At 36.1% G+C, this 22,801-nt stretch overlaps 1 protein-coding gene across 2 annotated transcripts; it reads left to right on the top strand.

Moving 5' to 3' along the window:
* The first annotated feature begins 674 nt into the window (after positions 1-674).
* Positions 675-22,507, top strand: LOC134750132 (vacuole membrane protein 1). 2 transcript variants are annotated; one of them, XM_063685247.1, is made up of 10 exons: positions 675-811; positions 1,458-1,672; positions 13,098-13,195; positions 13,509-13,628; positions 14,193-14,292; positions 14,709-14,890; positions 15,402-15,602; positions 16,041-16,265; positions 16,508-16,803; positions 18,085-22,507. In XM_063685247.1, exons 2-9 carry the CDS (start codon positions 1,475-1,477, stop codon positions 16,767-16,769), a joined length of 1,386 nt encoding a protein of 461 aa, XP_063541317.1. In that variant the 5' UTR covers positions 675-811; positions 1,458-1,474; the 3' UTR covers positions 16,770-16,803; positions 18,085-22,507. The 2 variants fall into 2 exon arrangements, with proteins under 2 accessions (XP_063541317.1, XP_063541316.1); XM_063685246.1 differs by having other exon boundaries at positions 1,345-1,672.
* The last annotated feature ends 294 nt before the right edge of the window (positions 22,508-22,801 follow it).

Raw genomic sequence — 22,801 nt, 5'->3', positions numbered from 1 at the left:
ATCAGTCTTTTTTTTTTATTCTGACATTGGTGTTACCAAAGTGAAACGTCGTCATCATTTATAGTTGGTCAAACCAAATAGTCAGTAAATAAGAACAAAAAAAAAAACTATACTCATCCTTTTCTTTTGGATGCTAGTACTAGTGTAAGACAAAGATAGTATGATCCTCTCTGTCTATGTTTGAAATGAGACAGTCCTTTGACAAACTATAAATCTCAGTTTAAATGGAACACAATCAACTTCAATTCCTGTTTTTCTCGTAGGTAAGTAATAATTTCACATTTTTCTGTATTTTGATTTGCCTTGTTTAAGACATTTTTTATTTTCTTTCGTGGCAATGACCACAATGACAATCTTTATCACACGTCAGTTTTAAATTCCAGGTGCCATGTTTAAAGTCATACCCTATTTTGGGGAAAATTCTTGGAGATTTAAACATAGAAAATCACATCAAAATAAAATTATATGATACAAAAAAACCATCAAAACCAACCAAAAACTATTCTAATATGTGATGTTATAAATGAAGCCTTTCATAACTACGTAAAAGTCACATGTTTATTGATTATTATTCCTTCATGAGATAATAAGGTAATGTAATTTTATACAAAGGCAACATTCTTCATTAGATTTTCTTCCCCTCCCTTCAGTCTCTTTGCCTTCAGTTGCTTCAGTCTTCAGTATTCCATTTTCTGAAGGGGTATGAGTGTAATCAAATTGAAAATTTCAATTTCTTCACATTAACATAAAAGTAGTGCAATAATATTCTAAGTTACATCTTAATAGTTGTGGCCCTCGAAAATTGTTTAATGTAAGTACTTCGATTGTCTATGTAGATGTAATGTTAGGTTAGACGGTGCATAATATTTTCTGCTGACTGTTCCCAATATTTTTTAATTAAGCTTATTTGTTTAGGGGCTGAATTTTGCTTTTATTATTTGAAAATGCTAACCGTATGTAAATCCCCTTTTCATGCGACATTTTTGTTTGGTCTCAAAATAACCATTGAAATTAATCAATATCACTCAAACATTTCAAATGAATTGCATAAATTTACATTTTCGAATTATTTTTAGCCATATAACTACACGGTTTTGCGACATGCATTACGGTATGAAAATTAATTTCATCATATTATTTACTATTAAATCTTACTCATTTATCAAGTAACCCTTACATATCTATTTTTTACCGTTATATTGCAAGTATCCAACATATATGCTTCCCGTCGTGTGTAGATAAATATATTCTTGTCACCATATACTTTAATGTATTTCTTACTGTATATTATGTACCTACAATATCTCATAAAATATTTATTTTTATCAAACATTAACCTGGAAGGCAGAGAGGACATCACATTTTAAGATATATTTATAAAAACATGAAGATCTGAACTGTGCTTAGTTATACACACATACAGACTACAACAAAAATATTTGGGGAATTACGGACAGATTCCAACTAAGTTACAATGGTTACAACGAGACGAGCACGTAATCAAACTAACGCTCGGCTATCTGAGGCTGTTTTGCGTCCAAATTCCGTATCCGAAAATGGAAGAGCTCGTCAGAACTTGAACCCAGAAGTGTTGGCTGCAATGAGCAAAGAACAACTGCGAGCTGAATGCAGGAAACGCGGACAACGGGCTACGGGCAACAAAAACGAGCTGGTATAAAGCAGTTTGCATTTGTGGTTGTGCTTATTTATGTTTTAATTCGCCGGCCGTGCTGTTGTGCTTCATATGTTTTTTTGTAGATCAAATATTTTGTGAATCACTGAGATTTTTGTTTCTAATATTTTTACAATAACTAATTAAGTGTATACACAGTTATTAGTATACTGTTAGTCTCCATTGGAATGCACATTTTTATAGATATTTAATTTTGTCAGTTTGAAAATATGAGTAATTGTTTATGAAAATATAAATGCCATGAGATTTTTTATAGATAATAGATTTAGTTGTTTGCAGTAGTTACAAATTTTGTTGTTTATTGCACTGCATCACTTTCAAGATTTCCTGGTAAAAATTTCTGTCCCAATTTTGTTTATTTAAATGACAGTTCATTTATAAGGGTCAGGTCAGGTCTGTTTTATGACGCACCTTCTTAAGTCTGGTCTTACACTTACACATATATTATTTATAGCATACTATGAGTTACATTAATTTATACGTAACTATATTGCTTATTAGCCATTAATAATAATTAATCATAATTTACGTATCAATATAATTTACATAGTAAGGAAAAGTTTTTTTTACAATATAATTATTTTATTCACAAAAGCACACACTTCACATATTATGTCTCATGACTCATAAGTATCATAATTGATAATCTTAATTTCGCATTATCATATTCCTAAATTTGAAGTAGACATGCAAAAATTTTATTTTTATCTTAATTATTTATTGAGGCTAATATTTTTAATCTACAAAATCAGTACACTTCAACAATGTTTTGATCATCAAACACCTTCTATATTAATTACTGACTGACGAACAACACATAGGCTAAATTGTTGAAGGCATGATCTAGAAATTTTAAACAAACATTCTTTATGTGTATTTATTAAGTAAGTAGTCTTTAAATTTCGTAGACAATTCGTAGGCTTTTTTCAATTTAATTTTTAGGGTTTCGCAGATGGAGGCTATATAAAATCTATACTAATATTATAAAAGTGAGTCTGTATGTCTGTTACCTCTTCATGATTAAACCGCTGAACCGATTTAGTTGAAATTTGGTATATAGAGATATTTTGAGTCCCGGGGATGGACATAGGGTAGTCTTTGTACCAGAAATCCTTTAAGGGGGTGGAAATTTGTATGGGAAATCGATAAAAAGCAGATTGGATAAAAATTAAGCTATCCAAATTATTAACTCTACGCAGACGAACAGAATACTTCTAGTACTTAATTACCTTCAATGGCTTGAACTAGATGGTTCTAACGGATCTTAAATCTCATGTTCTTATGTATAAGGAAAATACAAGTGCCTAACACCGCATGCCACGTTATCGTCTAGTCCGTCAAGGCGTCAAGCCCAAAATGCGAGCGCGTCGCAATTTTCGATATTTAATTGAATTGGATTGGATTTCGAGCGCAGGCCCTGTGCAGGCAGGCTATTTTGGTATTAATAATTTTAATTTGTTCATTTTCCCGTATCGAGTAGAGAAGAATAAATTAGGCAGATATTGGACCGTTTCGCCTAACCGTAACCCCTAAGGTTAGGAATGTTAGGATTACACTCAAGAACAATGAAAATAGATTAATTTGTATAGAAATTTCATACGTAGTGAACCGTTTTCATTACCCTTATGTGTATTCTATGCTAAAATTATTACAAATATAACACATACGTAGGTACGTACATACCTCCCTAATAACTGTTACAGCTTTCACAATTTATGTACATAGATGTACACATTATTATCTAGTACAGTCAGCAACAAATGCAATAATAGACGACTGACCAAAATTGTCTATTATAGTTGATCAAACCAAATTGGCAGTAAATAAGAACAAAAAAAAATACCCATACTTTTCTTTTGGGTGCTAGTACTAGTGTAAGACAAAGATAGTATGAGTCTCTCTGTCTATGTTTGAAATCAGACAGTCCTTTGACAAACTATATATCGTAACACACCTTTGTTACCATAGACATAAGGATGTGTTCCGATATCTTTGGCCACTTTGAACGTCACTATATATTTGATACTGACTGTCACCGTTGGCCGAACGTTAATTGCAATTAACCAGTACAAATTGAACCGTAAACCGTAATGGACGGTTACAGTTTACGGTTCAATTTGTACTGGTTATTGGTTAATTGCATTAACGTTTCGGCCAACACTGCTGACTGTACCTCGCTTTAACAAGAATTACTTTTGTATCTGGTACAGCTGTCAGCACGACATTCTTGGCACGCCGAGCATTTGGCTTATTACTGTTACTTAGACCCGTTCGAGCACTAGACATTAAATGAAAATTGATGTTAATTTTTTCGCCTTGTCAACTTGAAAAGTCACTTGCGTCCGATATCATAACGCAGCGTACTACGTAGGCGAACAACACGCGAACGCGAAGCAAAGCGATGCGGCGCGGGGTGAATCAATCCTTTGATAACCTATAGAAGTGTCCTACGTGGGTGATCTCGTTGCGAACGCGAACGCCGTGGGCCCAACGGGCCGCGCCGCTTCGCGTTCGCGAGTTGTTCGCTTACGTAAGACTCAGCGTAATTAAATCGATTCCTCATAAAGCAAAGTGATATAATAATATATAATTTCTTTATTAAGATAACTAGTTATTACGAACAAGTAATAGGAGGAAACGTGGAATGAACTGTCGCGGTATTTCCGGACCGATACGACCTTCACACCTTCAAGAAAAGAGCGTACTCCCATCTTAAATGCCGGCAACGCACATGCAACTCGTCTGGTGTTGCGGGTGTTCAAGGGCGACGGTAATCGCTTACCATCAGGCGATTCGTCTGCTCGTTTGCCTCCTATATTGTTATTAAAAAAGGGGTCAACCCGGACAACAATTAGGTATCGTCATCAGAAGCTTAAGCGGGTGAGATGTTCTAAAACACAAAGGCAATTCTATAGGCAATGAAGCTGTGTTGAGATCATTTTGAACACATCGTCCGCTTAGCTAATTTCGATTTTGACTGTGTCCTTTGCCTGAAAAGTCACATGTACTTAGAAAACTTTTCGAAACTTCTGTAAGTCATACAATTATTTTGGCACGTAGTGCGGTTCTGCTAATATTTAGTTTGTTTATCTTGCTAAATATAACTCTCTTTATGAGTATTTTTAGGGTTCCGTACCCAAAGGGTAAAAACGGGACCCTATTACTAAGACTCCGCTGTCCGTCTGTCTGTCACCAGGCTGTATTTTACGAACCGTGATAGCTAGACAGTTGACATTTTCACAGATGATTTATTTCTGTTGCCGCTATAACAACAAATACTAAAAAAGTGCGGAACCCTCGGTGCGCGAGTCCGACTCGCACTTGGCCGGTTTTTTGTTATATTTTGCATTTATTGCATCCATTGTGTGTAGAACAGTCTCATTTATAATATATACCTAATTACTTACCGTGCTACAACTTTGCACATAGTAGTTAGCAATAAATGGTTTAGGCGCTTGGGTGGTGAGTTATCAGGCCTCAGGGACTAGACTGTTCTCTAACGATTTAACGTGGACACGTATCTAACGTGAAAATATAATGCTTAGGTATCAGTATCAGTTGCTATAATTATGTCGCACTAGCTTCATACCGCGACTTCGTCTGCGAGGGATTATGATTATTGATAAAAACTATCCTATGTCCTTCCCGAGACCTCTAACTATATCCATATCAAATTTAGTCTAAATTGGTTCAGTGGTTTAAGCGTGAAGAGGGAACGTACATGCAGACAGAATTAATTTCGCATTTATATGATCGGTATGGATTTCGCCATTTAAAATAAAATTAGAAACTAATACTCAATTGTACGGGTTTCCACTATTTTAAATTGTGATGTAGAATGAAAGCATTGAATTGGCTAAAGAGTTGTAAATCTTGTAAAATGTGTCTAATTATGAATCAGTCGTTAAACTTTAATGGATACAACGTCCACGGTATGAATAACATACACATCTCTCATGATCTATTGTTTTCATAATAACTATTCAAATAGCAGAAAACACCGCTGTTTTTATCAACTTGACCAATTCGATATATTTTCTTAGTGTTCCATTGAGCTGAAAATTTGTACACATATTATTCCTATACATAGTGGCCATGCCATGTTTATGGTATTTGTAAGTTGGTCTGATCGAAGGAATACAACGCATTGTTGTTGAGTCATATGAATTGCAATTAACCATTAACCAGTACAAATTGATCCGTAAACTGTAACCGTCCGTTACGGTTTACGGTTCAATTTGTACTGGTTAATGGTTAATTGCAATTAACGTTCGGCCAACACTGAAGGCAGCTCACAATCGGACGTTGTGAAATGCCTATTTCTTCAGCAAGGGGCTCTTTTTGGTTGATGTGATAATGATTGAACTGTAGCTTGAAGACGATTGGTTCTACCAAATATGATTGATCTCCACCAAACATGACTGTGAAAAATGTGAATTAACTTGACAGACGAGACTTTCGATGAAGTTTCAATATATTCCGATTTATCTATTACGTATAGACAGACTTCTGCGAACTGGCTAAAAAAAGATGTAGAGTACTGTTTACAGAGATTATGTATTCGGAGTCATAATATGAATTCATAATTCGCATAGGATATATAGGAAACTCTTATTAACGTCCATCAAATCGATTCAGGTCAGTGGACCTGCGCGCACGCGACGATCACGCCACCTCATTTATTTCCGTAAACTCAAGCGCTTGCTATATTAATATCGACTGTAATGTCAAGGTCTTAAGACTCTATATAACTTTAAACGCTCCAATTTATTATATTGCTCTTTAAAACAAAAGATTATGAATGACAAATCATCTCTGACTTTATTTTTCAAGTCGTAAAGTTAGAATTAGCACTGTCTTATTCTACTTCGTACGTTTTAGTTTTAAAATCTGATATTTGATGGAAATGGATCGTGTGTATGAAGTGTTAGGGTTTAACTTTGCATGTGTGAGAAGTGTATATTTGTAAATTTAACAAACAATTGACATAGTGACTGGATTTATGCGGGTGGCTGAGTTGGATATATGCCAATAATCTCAAATAATTAATACAATGTTACTACATGTGCTTTCATTACTTTAATTATTCTTAATTAATATTTGTGTCAGTGTGCTTGTTTTAATTTTATTAAAGCATGAAACATATTTAGAACAAAGGTAGCGTCTAGCCAAGTTAGATCTATCGATCGACCGTCAACATCCATTACTATTATTACCTGCATTATACAAATACTTATCAACTCACTTTAATAATTGCATAGGTATGTATATTAAAAGAGAGAACAGTATAAATAAACAATTAATTACAGATAGAGGCTAATAACAGTCTATTGTAAATATCGTAATATCTCTTCTAGATACGCTCTGTATAGTTGAAACAAAGGAAAGTTCCTAAAAAACCTGCCAAGTGCGAGCCGGACTCGCGCACGAAGGGTTCCGTACCATTACGTTTGTTGTATGGGAGCCCCACTTAAATATTAATTTTATTCTTTTTTTTAGTATTTGTTGTTATAGCGGCAACAGAAATACATCATTGGAAATATCAATTGTCTAGCTATCACGGTTCATGAGATACAGCCTGGTGACTGACGGACAGACAGAGAGACAGACGGACGGACAGCGGAGTCTTAGTAATAGGGTCCCGTTTTTACCCTTTGGGTACGGAACCCTAAAAAGGGGTATTATCATTTGTATGTACAGAGATGTCTTGTTAATATTTAAATATAAGCTAAATAAAACTTTACATTAGCTATTCAGGGTAATGGAAAAGTAAAGTTAGTGACTTTATTTCGGTCGTGACACTCGTGACTGCTCAATTTTAAATTAATATCATTCGTGTACGATTAGTCACGGTTGTGACAATATTGGTAGGACACAAGGTGGTAAATATAAGTAGGAAACAATCCAAATAATTAAAAACCGGCCAAGTGCGAGTCGGACTCGCGCACGAAGGGTTCCGTACCATTACGGAAAAAAACAGCAAAAAAAAATCACGTTTGTTGTATGGGAGCCCCATTTAAATATTTATATTATTCTGTTTTTAGTATTTGTTGTTATAGCGGCAACAGAAATACAACATCTGTGAAAATTTCAACTGTCTAGCTATCACGGTTCATGAGATACAGCCTGGTGACAGACAGACAGACGGACGGACAGACGGACAGCGGAGTCTTAGTAATAGGGTCTCGTTTTTACCCTTTGGGTACGGAACCCTAAAAAACAACGGACAAGTGCGAGTCAGACTCGCCCTTGCGAGGGTTCCGTACTTTTTAGTATTTGTTGTTATAGCGGCAACCGAAATGCATCATCTGTGAAAATTTCAACTGTCTAGCTATCACGGTTCATGAGACTATACAGCCTGGTGACAGGCAGACGGACGGACAGACAGACGGACAGCGGAGTCTTAGTAATAGGGTCCCGGTTTTACCCTTTGGGTACGGAACCCTAAAAATATTAGTGTTATTTTAAGTAAAAACAATATATAAATTATATGTAAGAAGAAACCCAGCCCTGGGCACTGGAGGTCTTGTGATCACTTTTTAATTCGTATGCGACATCTATCTTCAGTTTAAATAGAAACTAGATCTAATAGAGGCGCCTTAACCATAAATTTTTGTCATAAAAGTCCAAAAACTCGAGTGGGATTCAAGAGATTGTTACCTATCATTCGTCTAAGATATATTCGTCGTATGAAAATGAAAATGAAAATGAAAAATGATTTATTGGGTACACAACAGGTTTTAACTAGGATCAAAACAAGAACCTTCTTTTAAGTAAAAAGAAAGAAAGAAGTGCCAGAAGGCTCCGCTCTTCCATTAATTACAAGGTTTACCAAAATTATCTTAAATTAAATTATCTTAAATCTTAAGCTTATACTTATTATAAGGTAAGATTAGGTACATTAGGTACTTCAGATTAGAAACTAAGTTTAATTTAATACATTAATGACATATATATATATGCTAGCGTGTCAAAGTCAAAGTCAAAATATTCTTTATTCAAATAGGCCTAGCAAGAAGCACTTTTAAATTATCAAGTTTTACAAATATTACCTTGATCTTAATATCAGAGCAATTTATTGATGCAGTTATTATTTTCGTGGAAACATTGAATTATTATACCTATAGATATGTCAAACTTAATAATAAGAATTTCACAAAAGGATCGTCAAACACCAAAATAGTATAAAAAATACTAGTCTAGAAATCTCCGTGTGCGTAACTTACTTTCTATGCATCACGCTCGTAGTCACATATTAGTGCGAGCGAGATGTATAGAAAGTTAGTTACGCAGACGTTAGCGAATATCTCAGTTTGACACTGCTAAAGGCAGTCGTGGTAAGGCTACAGGCAGTTAACGAGAATAATAGGAGGTATTACTGCAATGTTCTGCCACCAGAGTGCAGCACTAGCCCCTTCAGTAAACCATAGAGTAACTTATATATTATACATTTACATATAACCTTTAACAGGTTTTTGACAAGTTTTCAGAAATAAAATATGCCATTAATGCATCAAGACGGTTTGTTTACAGAGGACCGACCGGGAAACGCGAATCCGAAATTTCGTTATCTGCCTCTTTATCGCTCGAATATGCAAAGAGTGACAGAGATGTTATTAGATAACGAAATTTCGATTTTCTGGTTTCGCGATAGACCCTCAGATTGTGGTAGTGGCGCCCCCTACGCAGTGTCGCGTAATATTCCCTATTATAAAATGTTCGAAGTTGGACTACTGCGGGCCTATCGCGAACCACGTTCGACGTGTTGTCTCCCTGTCACACTTACGTACGAATTTACAAGTGCACGGTAGACCCTCTGGTTTAAAGAGACACCTTCCTTATACTGTGCTAGAGGTCATCAATTCATCACCCACTTCAAAACATGAAAGGCTAATAATTCATCCCTCTTGTCGCCTGCGTTGCATTATTAATGAGAGCTTAGGTTTCTAGTCTCCGGCGGAATTCTAATGACGCCCGCCGGTAATCGCTACACACTTACACAGTTGCGTCATGCCTTTCTCTTGCCGTTTTATTTCATCTAGCCGATCTAGCATAATAAGAGGAGTCAGACCAAGTGAATACTGTACCGACTTATGGAAGACAATATAGTTTGGTTCCACACTGTCACCCTTTGTTAGTGTGTTTATAAACATCATATTCCCGGTACTACCACAATTTACCGTGCAGCGTTAACTTAGTTAGACGGATCCTAATATATTTTATTTTATAAGGATTACTATTATTATTGGTTATTAGGAGGATTTTTTTTTAATAAGGGGTCGTCTTGAAATCATATTTGGCCTATTTTTGACCTATTCCGTACGTTCCTTCCGTCTGTCTGTCAAGGTCAAGACCCTTTATCTCGGGAACGCGTAGAGGTATTTGAGTTGTTCTAATGTGTATATTGAATTGTAGTAAAAATTAATTATATTAACATAATTATAATAGAATTATATGGAAACTCTGTTCTAATGTGTACATTGAACTGTAATAAAAATTAGTTATTCTTACATATAATATGATCGATACATGCGATAAGATTTTGCGATGAAATCTCGTTTAAGCACACGATAACCTATGTTATCAATATTTTTAGAATGGCCTATTCACGTACAATCGTGATGCGTTTATAATCACTTCACGCCGCTCATAACAAATGTTAACATTCAAAATGCATTTGAATAAAAAAAAAGTAGCAAATTGAATTCCATTACTAAGGGTATAGAGTTCAAAATAATAAAGGTTCCTCGGCCCCAAACGATAGTAAAAAGTATTGAGCGCGAAAGTAGTTTTCGAAAGTGAAATTTTTAGTTTCGTGATGTCACTCGATGTCTGCGAACGTCTGAACTTCGCGGCTAATTTTAAAACAGTGTAACTCGACATCAAAATAATTGGTTAAGTACCATCGTATAAAATATTCAATTTTCAAAGTTCACGTGCCACATTCGTTCCGCATTTGTTTGTGTAAGTTTTTTCATTCAGTTACTTATCGTGTGTGTGTGCGTGCGGATTGAGATGAAATTTCATGAGAACCTTGCAAGTTTCATATGTTTATTTTCTGAGTTATGGAAGTGCTTAAACTACTGCAGACGAATTTGTACGTAATTAAATATTGTTGTATTTTTAATTTTCGCACTTACAATTTATTTTCTCATCATTAAACCCAGTAGAAGATAATATGAAGGTAATGCGTACCCTATAGTTGACCAAAATAGCCTATAATTTGCTAATTTGTTTCTATAAACGCTTGCTTTTAGTATATTAGGTAAACCGTAGACAAGTTTAGTCTGATTGTATAGATCAGCGGTCGGCAACCTTTTAGTAGCCAAGGGCCACATAGTAATAGTTAACGAAGTTGAAGTGGGCCGCACTGTTAATATTTGATTTTGTGACTTCATCAGACATTTTCGTTTGTCAATATTACATACAAAATAACCAGGGAGGCTGGCGGGCCGCCTGTTGCCGACCGCTGGTATAGGTAGTTAATAACAGTAAGGTGTGATTCCACGATTAACTGAAGGTTAAGTACATGTTATTCAACTATAAGGGAGTCCGCTAGCTGCAACGCGGGTGCAATTGTAGGTAAAAGCTGACGCATGCACGCGTCCGCGCCATCGCCAGTTAGCGTTGCTCATACTATTTTTCGTTAACCGTTCAGATAGCGGACGCCCTTAACCTTTTGGACGCCGATGACCGATATATACGCACCGTAGGTTCAACACCAAAGACCGATTAATCGGTCATAGACCACAGAGCAACATAGACCTACGTGCATATGCATAAAGTTCAACTTCGGTTTTGACACTTCGGTGACGTGGCGTCTGGATGACTGCTTTTGTGTTTGACACGGCGTCGTAAAGGTTAAGGAAAGTTGTGTAAGAAATGTTGAAATGCAGTTGCTGCTTACGGATGTCCGTAGAATCATATCTTAATTGATTTGATGCAGAGCTAAAGGGTTTATTTATCAGTTGTCAAAGCCGCGTTCCTAATAGCGTAAATAAGCTGGGACTAGCCCATATTTGTTACCACCATGTTGTTTTGGTTAACAACTGTTTTTAGGGTTCCGTACCCAAAGGGTAAAAACGGGACCCTATTACTAAGACTCCGCTGTATCTCATTGACCGTGATAGCTAGACAGTGGAAATTTTCACAGATGATGTATTTCGGTTGCCGCTATAACAACAAATACTAAAAAGTACGGAACCCTCGGTGGGCGAGTCCGACTCGCACTAGGCCGGTTTTTTATTCTCACCTACTCCCAGTAGTCGCAACTGAGAAAAAGAATCCCATTAGTTACCTTCCCGCCAAAGGGAGTTGGTGGGATTATTTGAAGTATTTTAACCCAAAAAAATTACTAGGTACTAAGTGTTGTAATCCGAGTAGTTGCCCTTATTAACAATTGACAAAATGAACCCTTTTGCACATAGTGACGGAAACCCACTACCAGAGTAGGTTTAATATTAAGTTATATTGTTTATATGAACACACATAATGTTTGTTATATGACACCAATGTTTGGTTTTCGTGGTACTTGATTAAAGATAGAACATTGAAATTGTAATCTAATGGATGATTTAATATTAGATGCTAGAGCTACTCCTGAATATGTTTGTGATGTGTGGATTTTGCACAACATTGTGTGACTCTTGCATGTGCACTTTTATTATTTACATTTAGTGTTATAAGCACATGCTTACTAAATCTTACTATATAGTAAGTTTTATTTTATATCTCTTTGATTGTTTCATTTAAGTTGTTTAAAGGGTCCCACTGACTATCAGTCCGCCGGACGATATTGGCCTGTCAGTTAGAACAAAAATTTGACAGTTCCGAACAACTGACATGCCGACATCGTCCGGCGGACTGATAGTCAGTGGGCCCCTTTAATTCTTAAAGATTTCAACTCACTATTTAGGTCTAAAATAGAAGGATGAGTTATTAACTAACGTCCTCTATTATTACTTAAAAAGTCGGTTAATACCTAGTAGTATATCGTAATTATGAAATGAGCCAATAAAATGGATAATTAAAACCTTCCGTTACTGTTTCCTTTTTTATTGTTGGCGATATAATTATGTAATCCACAATCCAGACTAGGTATATATAATACAATTAATCCTTTTAGCCAGTTGGGTCTTCTCCCAATTTTAATATATATATATTGACATTGCATTATACTTTTGACTTACAGCCTACGGTACCGATATCTAAATCTAACAAATCTGTACCATGATACTTCTGAAAATATCCATTCCCAACAGATACATAATATCTAAAATTTGTCCATGATTAGGAATGAAACTTACTAATATGCTCAAGAAATAAACCTTTATGGACAGTACTCCAGCATTAGGAGTGAAACACATCGGCAGGCCTAAGAAATAAATTGCGATTTGTTTTGCAGCTAGCCCGTCTCGGGTATTACAAGCTGGCGGCGGCGCAGGCCGACACGGAGCAGCGCGCGCGCAACGGGCTGCACAACCCCCACCCTAAAGAGATTAGGTATTTCTCTAACAACGTACACGTTTGTAAATTGTACAATTTACGCCCTAATAGATGTACCATAGTTACCAGGAGTTTACTTAAGTATAACTTTACAGCGCCTTTAGCTGTCACCTGTCGAATTTAAAATCTTAGTATGATCCCAACAGGTATCTGTCGAAATCTAAAGTTCTAACGCTGAACAAAACCCACACGCTGAAGAGCCACGGTAATCAACGAATGAAAATAAAATAAATAACGAATTAAAAGAATAGATTGATGTTGCTGTCATTGTGCCTACATAGCCTAACAAAAACATTTGTTGGATTTACAGAATGAGGAGCAAGGAGAACATGGATTCAGACAGCAATCTGGTGTTATGGCGGCGACCTGTCACCACACTAGAATACTTCTTCAAAGAGCTTTTCGCGCTCTCCTCCGCCGGACTCCAGAGGTAAACGAAAACAAAAGAAATAAACATTTAACCAAGACTGTTTTATGTAGCTAACTAATTAGCCATAATAACACACACACGCACGCACACACACACACACACACACACACACAAATACACATACATACAAATACACATACATACAAACAAACACTCGCTCACACGCGTATATACACACACATATATGTTAAAGTATGCACAGCTATCTGTAAGTTTCAAAGTAACTCTCTGTACAATTTGTACCAATATATACCTAGATTAAGAAACTAGTATAACGAAACTGGGTCCTGTAACACAGGGTTTCCTAGCTCAGGACACAGGGTCGTGATTTATTGTATACTCAAATTTGCACAATAAACTTTTTTCATTTTTTTTTTTTTTTTTTTAAACCTTATCGGAATGACTGAAGGTACACTCAAAACTGTATGCGCTGTCTTATCTAGGTCGGTGGAAAACACATGCGTAACATTCAAATCGAATTCGATTCGACGTTAAAAATACTTTGACGTTGATATTCGTGTAAATGTTGGATTAAATTTTGACTTTATTTATTGTCTATTTCAGATTATTCGCTTACAAACTCCTGGCCTTATTAGCAGTATTGATTATCACCGGAACGACGGTGTCCTACCACATAAACGGGCCTCATCAGCCATATGTACATGTGAGTATGTATATAAATATACCTCCTGTGATACACGGTCATACAGACTCCGAGCCATCAATACTATAAATTTTGTCGGCCGCATTTGCCCAAGTATTTAGATAGACAATCTAATATGTATTTGCATTTTGATAGTGATTGACCAAGTTATGTCTACTAGTTATACCTATTCCTACCCATATTTAGTTAAGCAATAGATAACCGGTTTGCATAATAGTGAACGTGACTGACTATTTAAAACTACACAAAAGGCATTATGACTTATGTAGGTAACAAAGATGTATGTTTTTAAAAACTTCAACTTGGGTGTTTGCAACTGGAGGTGGTTGCTAAGAGATCTAGCTGGTAAATCTTTAACCTCATCATGGCGGTTTAATATTAAGACATAATAACATCCGTATTTATTAAAATTGCAGTTAGTCATATCAACACTCGCGTGGTGGGGCTGGTGGGTGATCCTGGGCGTGTGCAGTTCTGTAGGTCTCGGGACCGGCCTCCACACATTCCTCCTATACCTGGGGCCTCACATCGCAAGGGTCACTCTCGCCGCATACGAGTGCGGCGGCCTCAACTTCCCCGAGCCGCCCTACCCTAACGAGTGAGTTATACCTACGTGCTAGTAATATCAACTTGGGGCTGGCTTGGACCTTGAGTGTTTGCATCTCCGGTCTCGCTTAGGCCTCGGTACCGCCTCCACACGTTCTTGCTGTACCCGAGGCCTTACATGGAGCTTTTCTGAGCGAGGGCACCTAAGAAGTTAGTCGCGTAAGCTGGAGACGCAGGTTCAATTTCGGCCTTGGCCACCGGAGGGCTGACTCACTTTTTCTTTAGTACCTATATGACATCTATTTCAGTTGAGGACACCTAATTTAAAAAATCTTATTAGCGACAGTAATGCGCTCGAAGCTACTAAAAGCTGTATACCAGTTGAAACATAATTATATTAGAATTGCTTAGGCATAAGGCAAAACGTATTTCTTATTACAAGTCCGTACAAGTTTCATCAGGGATTCGTCTGTCTGTATCAAGTGTACCAATCCTTAAGCCTACTAATTCGAACTCCACTCTAGTGATCAACTTTTTAAAAACATTGTGTATTTTCTTTCCAGTATTATCTGCCCAGCAGAAATCGATCCCAACAACACCGTGTCCATATGGAACATCATGGCAAAAGTGCGCGTCGAGTCCATGATGTGGGGTATCGGTACGGCGCTGGGAGAACTGCCGCCGTACTTCATGGCGAGAGCAGCTCGACTGTCTGGCGGCAGTGTGGCGGAGCTCAATATAGATGACGAATCCGCTATGAGCAGGTGAGGACGAGGTTACTGTCAGGATAGCCGAGTTGTTAGGCCAGCTTGCAAGCAATATTTTGGAAAATACCCTAATCTAAAAAGAAGTCGAAATTTTCGCGGTGTTTTGTTTTTTATTTTTGACAAAGTTGCGTTAGGCGCTCGAAGTCACAAACTTGGATTATTCATTGAGCCAACATCATGAACAAGTCTGCAAAATATCAGAACTACCGGATTTGACGCAAACGAACCCCCTTACAAAAGGCGACAAAGTTACTGGATTAAAAATGTTTTTGGAAATGATATTAAAACCGGCTAGGCAAATTAAAGCTTTAGTTAAATATCCAACCATTAGGTAAGGTACTTGTATATAATGTTCTTACCAAAAAGAAATGCATTAACCTTTTATAAAGTTAATAACCACTTTACTGATTCACGATCAACGCTTCTTTATTTCAGAGCAAAGAAAACAGTACAAAAGTTGGTCGAGCAGATCGGTTTCATTGGCATCCTAGCGTGCGCGTCGATACCCAACCCACTGTTCGACCTCGCCGGCCTCACCTGCGGGCACTTCCTCGTACCATTCTGGACTTTCTTCGGGGCTACAGTGTTGGGCAAGGCGGTCATTAAGATGCACATACAGAAGATGTTCGTTATTGTGTCCTTCAATGAGACGCTTGTTGGGTAAGTTTGCTAAAAACTAATAATAACGCAATAAATCTGGTATAATATGAATATCTTTATTATTTCTGTACTTACAAAGCCAATCTGCTATCTATTAAAAAATTAACAAACTATTTCAATCTTTTTTTTTTGTAGGGGAGATCTCCTAATTTTATACTAAAACGAAACTTTAATCGCGTATAATAATGTTTTTAAAACGGTTAGGGGAGGTTACTTAATTTAATAATACCCTTTTTCTACAGGCAAGTCCTAACCTGGGTGGAGCGGATCCCCTACATAGGGCCCAAGCTCGAAGCGCCCCTCCTCCAATTCCTCCGCAACCAGAAAGCCAGACTACACAAAAACGAGTCCGCACTGCCCGAGAACTCCGGCTCAGTACTCTCTAGTTTGCTAGAGAAGTTCGTGCTGGCGATGGTGCTGTACTTCGTGGTGTCGATAGTGAATGCTCTGGCGCAGAATTATAACAAGCGGAACGGGAAGAAGAAAGGGAAGAAGAGGGAATAGGGGCGCGCGCCGCCCGAGGCGACCCCACACACCGGTCAGTACTAACACCACAGATTATATAATAGTTCTTACAAACAGATACTTATCTCTCAAAGAAAACGCAAATTCCTACCGCTTTGATACCTATACAAAAATAAAATGGAGCAGCCTTCAATGCTAGGGTTGCCGACGCGACGTTTCTTTCAAATACTTAGGATCTTAGGTAGATATCTAACTATAAATTTGTCATAAAAAACATTACCTACATCTTTAAAACAATTTAATAGTACCTACGTAGCTTCTAACTATCGTAAAAATAATAACAGTAGGTAAGTACCGATATTGAGAATGTCTACTTACTTTTCCTCATTTGTCGGAAGAGTAGAAAACGATAATTTATTATTTGTTTTGGTATTCCTGCATCCACTCACACTACAAGCTGACCTATTTTTTCGTTGCGAAGACATTTCTTTCGTATGATCTCTGGCGTATTCGAGCGCGCGGTGACGTGCGTGCGTTAGCGCGTGTGGCAACCAACTGGCTTGGTACCGTGAAGGGTACGCGATTCGTAGGTATAAATCCGAACTCGCGCGAAAAGTTCCATAGACCCGCTAACACTAACTGAACATTGGTGGTCCTTGCATTTGCAATGAGGTTAACAGTTTATCCCTGGTAGTTTCTGGAAGAATCTTAATCCGAAGTGGTGGTGGTATTAGAAACAGATTAAAGTAATTTCTTGGAGAGGCTTAGGCCCCTCCCACGATAGCAGAGAACGCTGGGTGGTTGTGGTGGTTATTATTATTCAAGAGGTCGGAAACCAGATAATTTATCTGGCTGGTTTTGGTAAATAGCCCAATTTAATTTGAAAATTATGTTATTTGTATCAATAGCGAAAGATAAACAAGTTCATCCATTTTTAAATCCAAACAATATCTATTTTGTTTGGATTTAAAAATGGATGAACTTGTTTATCTTTCGCTATTATATACAGATACAACCAATTATTTGAATATTGAAACAAACTCATTTAAAAAAAACATTCTTTGTTTAGGTACATTTCGAAAGCGTCAGTGGAAATGCTACTATTATTTTGTATTTTTTTTTAGTCTTAATTATTTCAATTGCATTTACATTTCGTCAGGTGACAACCAAAACTCATTAATTACTGCAACTCTGCTCCGTTCGGCTCAGCACAAGTAGCTGTTCGGCGGCTGTGTAACAAGTTAAGACCCATAGTGAACCGTGCTTAATTATTTTTTTACAATTAGTGAGTGTGGTTGTCACCTGACGATTTCAGATTTGAATTATTAACATTCTATTGTGTTTTTTTTTTCAGCGCGCCGTCGAACGTCGGAGAAACGTCGGCGGCGGTAGTACCCAATAAACTGCGATGAAAGTTAAATAGTTATTTTATTAAGTCAGCGTACGTAATACTACAAGACACACGCCATCCTTATCTCACATATATTGTTAACATACTGTTAGAGAGAGCATGTTTCTTGTAGTTTTGTACTAGCTTTATTATAAGTCCACATGTCCTGTAAAATAGAGGCAATGTCTTATGAATACATAGTCAACAACCATAAGTTTCACTAGTATAAGATACTTTTAATGTGAGGTGGGATTTAAGTAAGAGAATAGAGACATAATGTGCATGGTGTCAAAAGTTTTATTTAACTGTGATTACTAGTGGTCGATAACGCATGCTATTATAAACATTTTCCTTTACGGTAAAATAATATACCGTAAGGTCGGGTTAAATTGACCCAACAGAGGGTAACTTTGGCCCACATAACTAGCGCATGAAGAAGGGTCTAATAAAAAATATAAAAACGTGAATGAACAGCTATTTAGTTAGTATAAAACCCAACACCAAAAAATTGCAATAAATAACTTGCACTGAAATAATCCCAATGGCCAGTTACCCTCCAGGGCCAAAGTAACCCGACCTTACGGTAATATATTATGCATTATCAGAATCTTAACGATCCTGTCAGTAGGTATACTAGGTATAGATTTCCTCAACTATATCTTCTACAGTAATACCCCGCTTTACGCGACCCCGTTATGCGCGGTTTTGCTTTAACGCGAATTTCAAATTTCGCACACCTCGCATTACGCGGATTGCTTATGTATAATTTGGCAAGCCATTTCTGTCAGTGGAAAAGACGGCAAATTTAAAAAATATAGGCGCGATGAGACCTCCCATAGAAAAAATTGAATTTTGCGCCTTTTTCTACTCACAAAGTGGGTTCGCCAGAGTATAATTAAAAAAATCCCCGCTTTATCTGACCATTCTTTTTGAAAAAATGAACAGTAGGGGATTCGCCGTGAACCCGGTATACGCGAATTTCACTTAACGCGATTTTTTGTGGAACGTATCCCTCGCGTAAAGCGGGGTATTACTGTAGTTGACTTAAAAAGAAACAGATACTCAATGTCGTAAAAATAACTATAATTTTTTCTTATATCCAGTTATGAAATTCTTGCATCTTAGAACTATCCATAATTCTTACAACATCGTGACATAAATGATCATTTTGGTTGTGTTGAGACCTTTTCTTGCTTGAGTTTGGTCGCTTAAAGTAGTACCGTAACGAATTGGAAAAATTCTTATATCTCACAATTTTACCATTTCGCTCAAAGTTGTATTATTATTTTGTCTACTTGTTTACACATGTTTTTGTTTGTGTTGTGTACCTGTTTCATTACATTTAACCTTTTCGACGCCCTGTCAAACACAAAAGCTGTCACCCAGACGCCACGTCACTGAAGTGTCAAAACTAAAATTGAACTTTATCCATATGCATGAAGGTCTATGTTGCTCTGTGGTCCGATTAATGGGTCTTTTGCGTTGGACCTGCGGTGCGTATATATCCGTCAATGGCGTCCAAAAGGTTAATACTTATGAGCGTTACTTATTTCTATTCGTTACTACTCGATTTTCAGTGGCCAAGCTCAATTAAGTCACATATTACCAGCTAGTGGCCCGACCGGTAATATCTTGCCTTACTCTAAGTTAAAATAAGTGTTCACTAACCATTAACTAGCTGAGTAACTGTTTAACTTTCATAACTCAAATTAGCTATAATAGTCAAGTATTGAGAGGTAAAATAATAAAATCATGGGTATAGTTTTCTAAGTGACATAATGATAAGCTTGGAAAAGAATATGATGTAGGACGTAGATTTCAGAATATTCTATTCTAGCCCTTGTTAGCAAAATAGCAAGTCCTGTTTTAAATTTACAGAATTTTAACTGAACTGTTCTCAACTCGTGGTCCTGTTGCAAATTTTATGAAGTGGTTTTACGCTTTCCCCTTTTATAGAATGCTCATTAAATTTAGACATCTTAATTAACATTTTTTCTAGCATATTGTCTAGTTTTGTATCTGCATAAACAGCTTTACTAGTTTTGGCCTGAAGCCATGTGTCGATAACCTTTAAGGCCAATTAGAACCTAACATGAAGTCCTTTTACTTGAAGTAAATGATACTGATACGTATGTGAACATTTTAATATCTGGCTGAAAACTGTTATAGTCATAATAATAGTTATAGTGATTCGTCAGAAAATTTGTAGATAGTCTTCCACCTTGAAAAGACAGGAGAGTCACGAGACAATAACAGATGATATGCTAGAATCAGATAATAGATAGGTAGGTACTTGTCACAATGCTGATGTGTACATTTTTAAGATTTCGCAACGTTGCAACTGTTTTATGCTTATGGGTTTTGCGTGTTATAGCACAATTTGATTGTAGATGTCGGTGCTTGAAATTAGATTTTTCTAATTTTAGCCAGTTTTTGGTCGTTTAACAAAGTACCAGTGGGTGTACCGGATTAATTTAAAATATTAACCAAAAATATTTATAGTGATATATCCAAATGTATTTATTTGGTGCTGTTCCTAATTTTCCAAATTTGACATCTCTAAGTTGTTTTAAATACAGTTATATTGGTTGAAACGTTATTTATTTACATGTTTTTTAACTACAAAGTAGTCATACGAAAATTTGTCCGTTTTCTCTGAAAAAAAAATTTCGCTCGTAAAATAACTGACAAACCGCCGTGCGGACTTCCGCCGAAACTGTGAATTTTACATTTGGTCTCTTAAACTATAGAACTATAGTTTAGAGATCATTATTTGCATTTCAAAACTTGTGACGTTTTCAACCAAAAGGTACCTCATTGTCGCTTGTCGATAAGGTTGATTTCTAATTGAAGCTATATGGAAATAGCGCCTTACTGACAAGCGACAATAAGTAACCTTTTGGTTGAAAATGGCACATTTATACTTACCCTATATAATAACTATAACAAGTAATATATTTTAATTTGTTATATTTTATTTCGGTGTTTAATCAATTTATGCGCATATCTGTGCAACTCTGTTTTTCGTTTCTATTATTTCTATAACATTGTTGTAAGTTAAATAACTAACATAATTTAGTTTAATTTGAGCAGTTAAAGTATAGAGGTAACAATAAAAGACATTTTGTATCTTATACATATAGGAAAAAATAATATTTATAATTAATAATTAAGTAGCTGAATGGAGCCCAGTATTAATTTATTAAGAGAACACTCTCCCGTGAAAAAGCTTAAGTATGGGCAAGTTGAATAAAACATGTTTGGAGTGCAATAATATCTTACACTAAAGCCAAAAGTAGATTTTTTATACAAATTGTTTCAAACATTTAACCAGTAGCTATAATATTTTGATTCATCTGTGAATCACATTCCCTGCTTTATGATGATGCGATGATTGTCTTTTGAACTAGGTACTTAGGTAGTCCGTATTTCTGAATAAATCGATAGTCATGACTCATTTGATTTTAACTTCTAGATTGAGGGTTACTGGAAGATACAAAATCAAGAACTATTTTTCGTCTTTTTTGAATATATGCGTTCCTTCTGATTCGAAAGCATGGCCAGAATAAGAAACTTAGCACAAAGCAGTGTTGTAAATAAGTAAACTTGTAAAATAGTACTAATTCTTATTTAACTTGTGAATTTCTCTTACGGTAGTTGCTCTTATTTATTCTTTTTAGTTTCTGGGGCTGTCTTTAATTGTGAAATGGGTTTAAAACATTCCATATATAAATTATTATGTAAAACATAAAAGTTACTTTCGATTGAAATTTTATACTAAATTATTACCTTTAAAGTAAGTTATTCAAGGCCAAATTAAGTCATTACAAGGTTTCATGCATGGATCGTGATTAGAAGTTAATTTAGGTGATGCCAGTCATCAACTGTTGCTACACAATCAGTAAAATCAGACAAGCAACAAGAAGGTATAGAGGGAAATGCTTGGAACACAATTTTTGACTCCATAACTTTGTTTGAACTTTGAAACAACTGGCATCGTCTAAACTATAGCTTTTATGTAGAAAGAAGAATAATATATGATCATTGTATAGGAATAATGTAGTTACTATTTTGAGAGTGCAGTTATAAAAGTTACCTGGAGTTTTAATACAATAAAAATCTGAGGCAAAATTTCTACGGTATGGTATAGTTTAATATATTTAGAACATGTGATTTAATTTATTCAGATGTGAAAGTATATGTATACCTACATAATAGTTAGTGTTTATTTCAATTGAACATGTATTCTTTTTCTCAAATATAAATTCGTTAGTTATGATGTAGTCATGTGAAGTGGTACACTTAGTACAAAATGTTTGCATATAAATATTTTACAGTTTGAGGTTTTGCACTCGAAAAGCAATAAATGGATGGTGAAAAACTTTTAGCTTTTATTTATCTCCTTTGAAATAAAAGCTAAGCGTACGCTTTTTACGCAATCCTACCCTAAATAATTTTACAGTACATATGGTGCTACTTTCTCGTACTAGTGCGTAAAGAGCACTTTTCGTGCATATGTCAAGTTTAAATTGCCATATGTACTGTAAAACGTACGATACACGTGCGAATAGGTAATTCGCAACTCGTGTCGATTTAAAACACTCCCTGCGCACTTGTATCGTAAATAACTATTACTCAACTCATTTCACTGGACATATCTATTCTAAAAATTTATCATTTC

This window comes from Cydia strobilella, chromosome 19 (genome assembly GCF_947568885.1).
Source record: "Cydia strobilella chromosome 19, ilCydStro3.1, whole genome shotgun sequence".
NCBI lineage: Eukaryota > Metazoa > Arthropoda > Insecta > Lepidoptera > Tortricidae > Cydia > Cydia strobilella.
This window is presented reverse-complemented; position numbering and strand designations above follow the sequence as displayed.

Bases quoted from the DNA above. Each gene is read 5' to 3' on its own strand.
- LOC134750132 (XM_063685247.1), top strand. From the start codon at position 1,475: ATGGTTACAACGAGACGAGCACGTAATCAAACTAACGCTCGGCTATCT. The intron at 14,293-14,708 runs GTGAGTATGTAT...TTAAAATTGCAG, and splicing joins CTCATCAGCCATATGTACAT to TTAGTCATATCAACACTCGC. The intron at 14,891-15,401 runs GTGAGTTATACC...TTTTCTTTCCAG, and splicing joins GAGCCGCCCTACCCTAACGA to TATTATCTGCCCAGCAGAAA.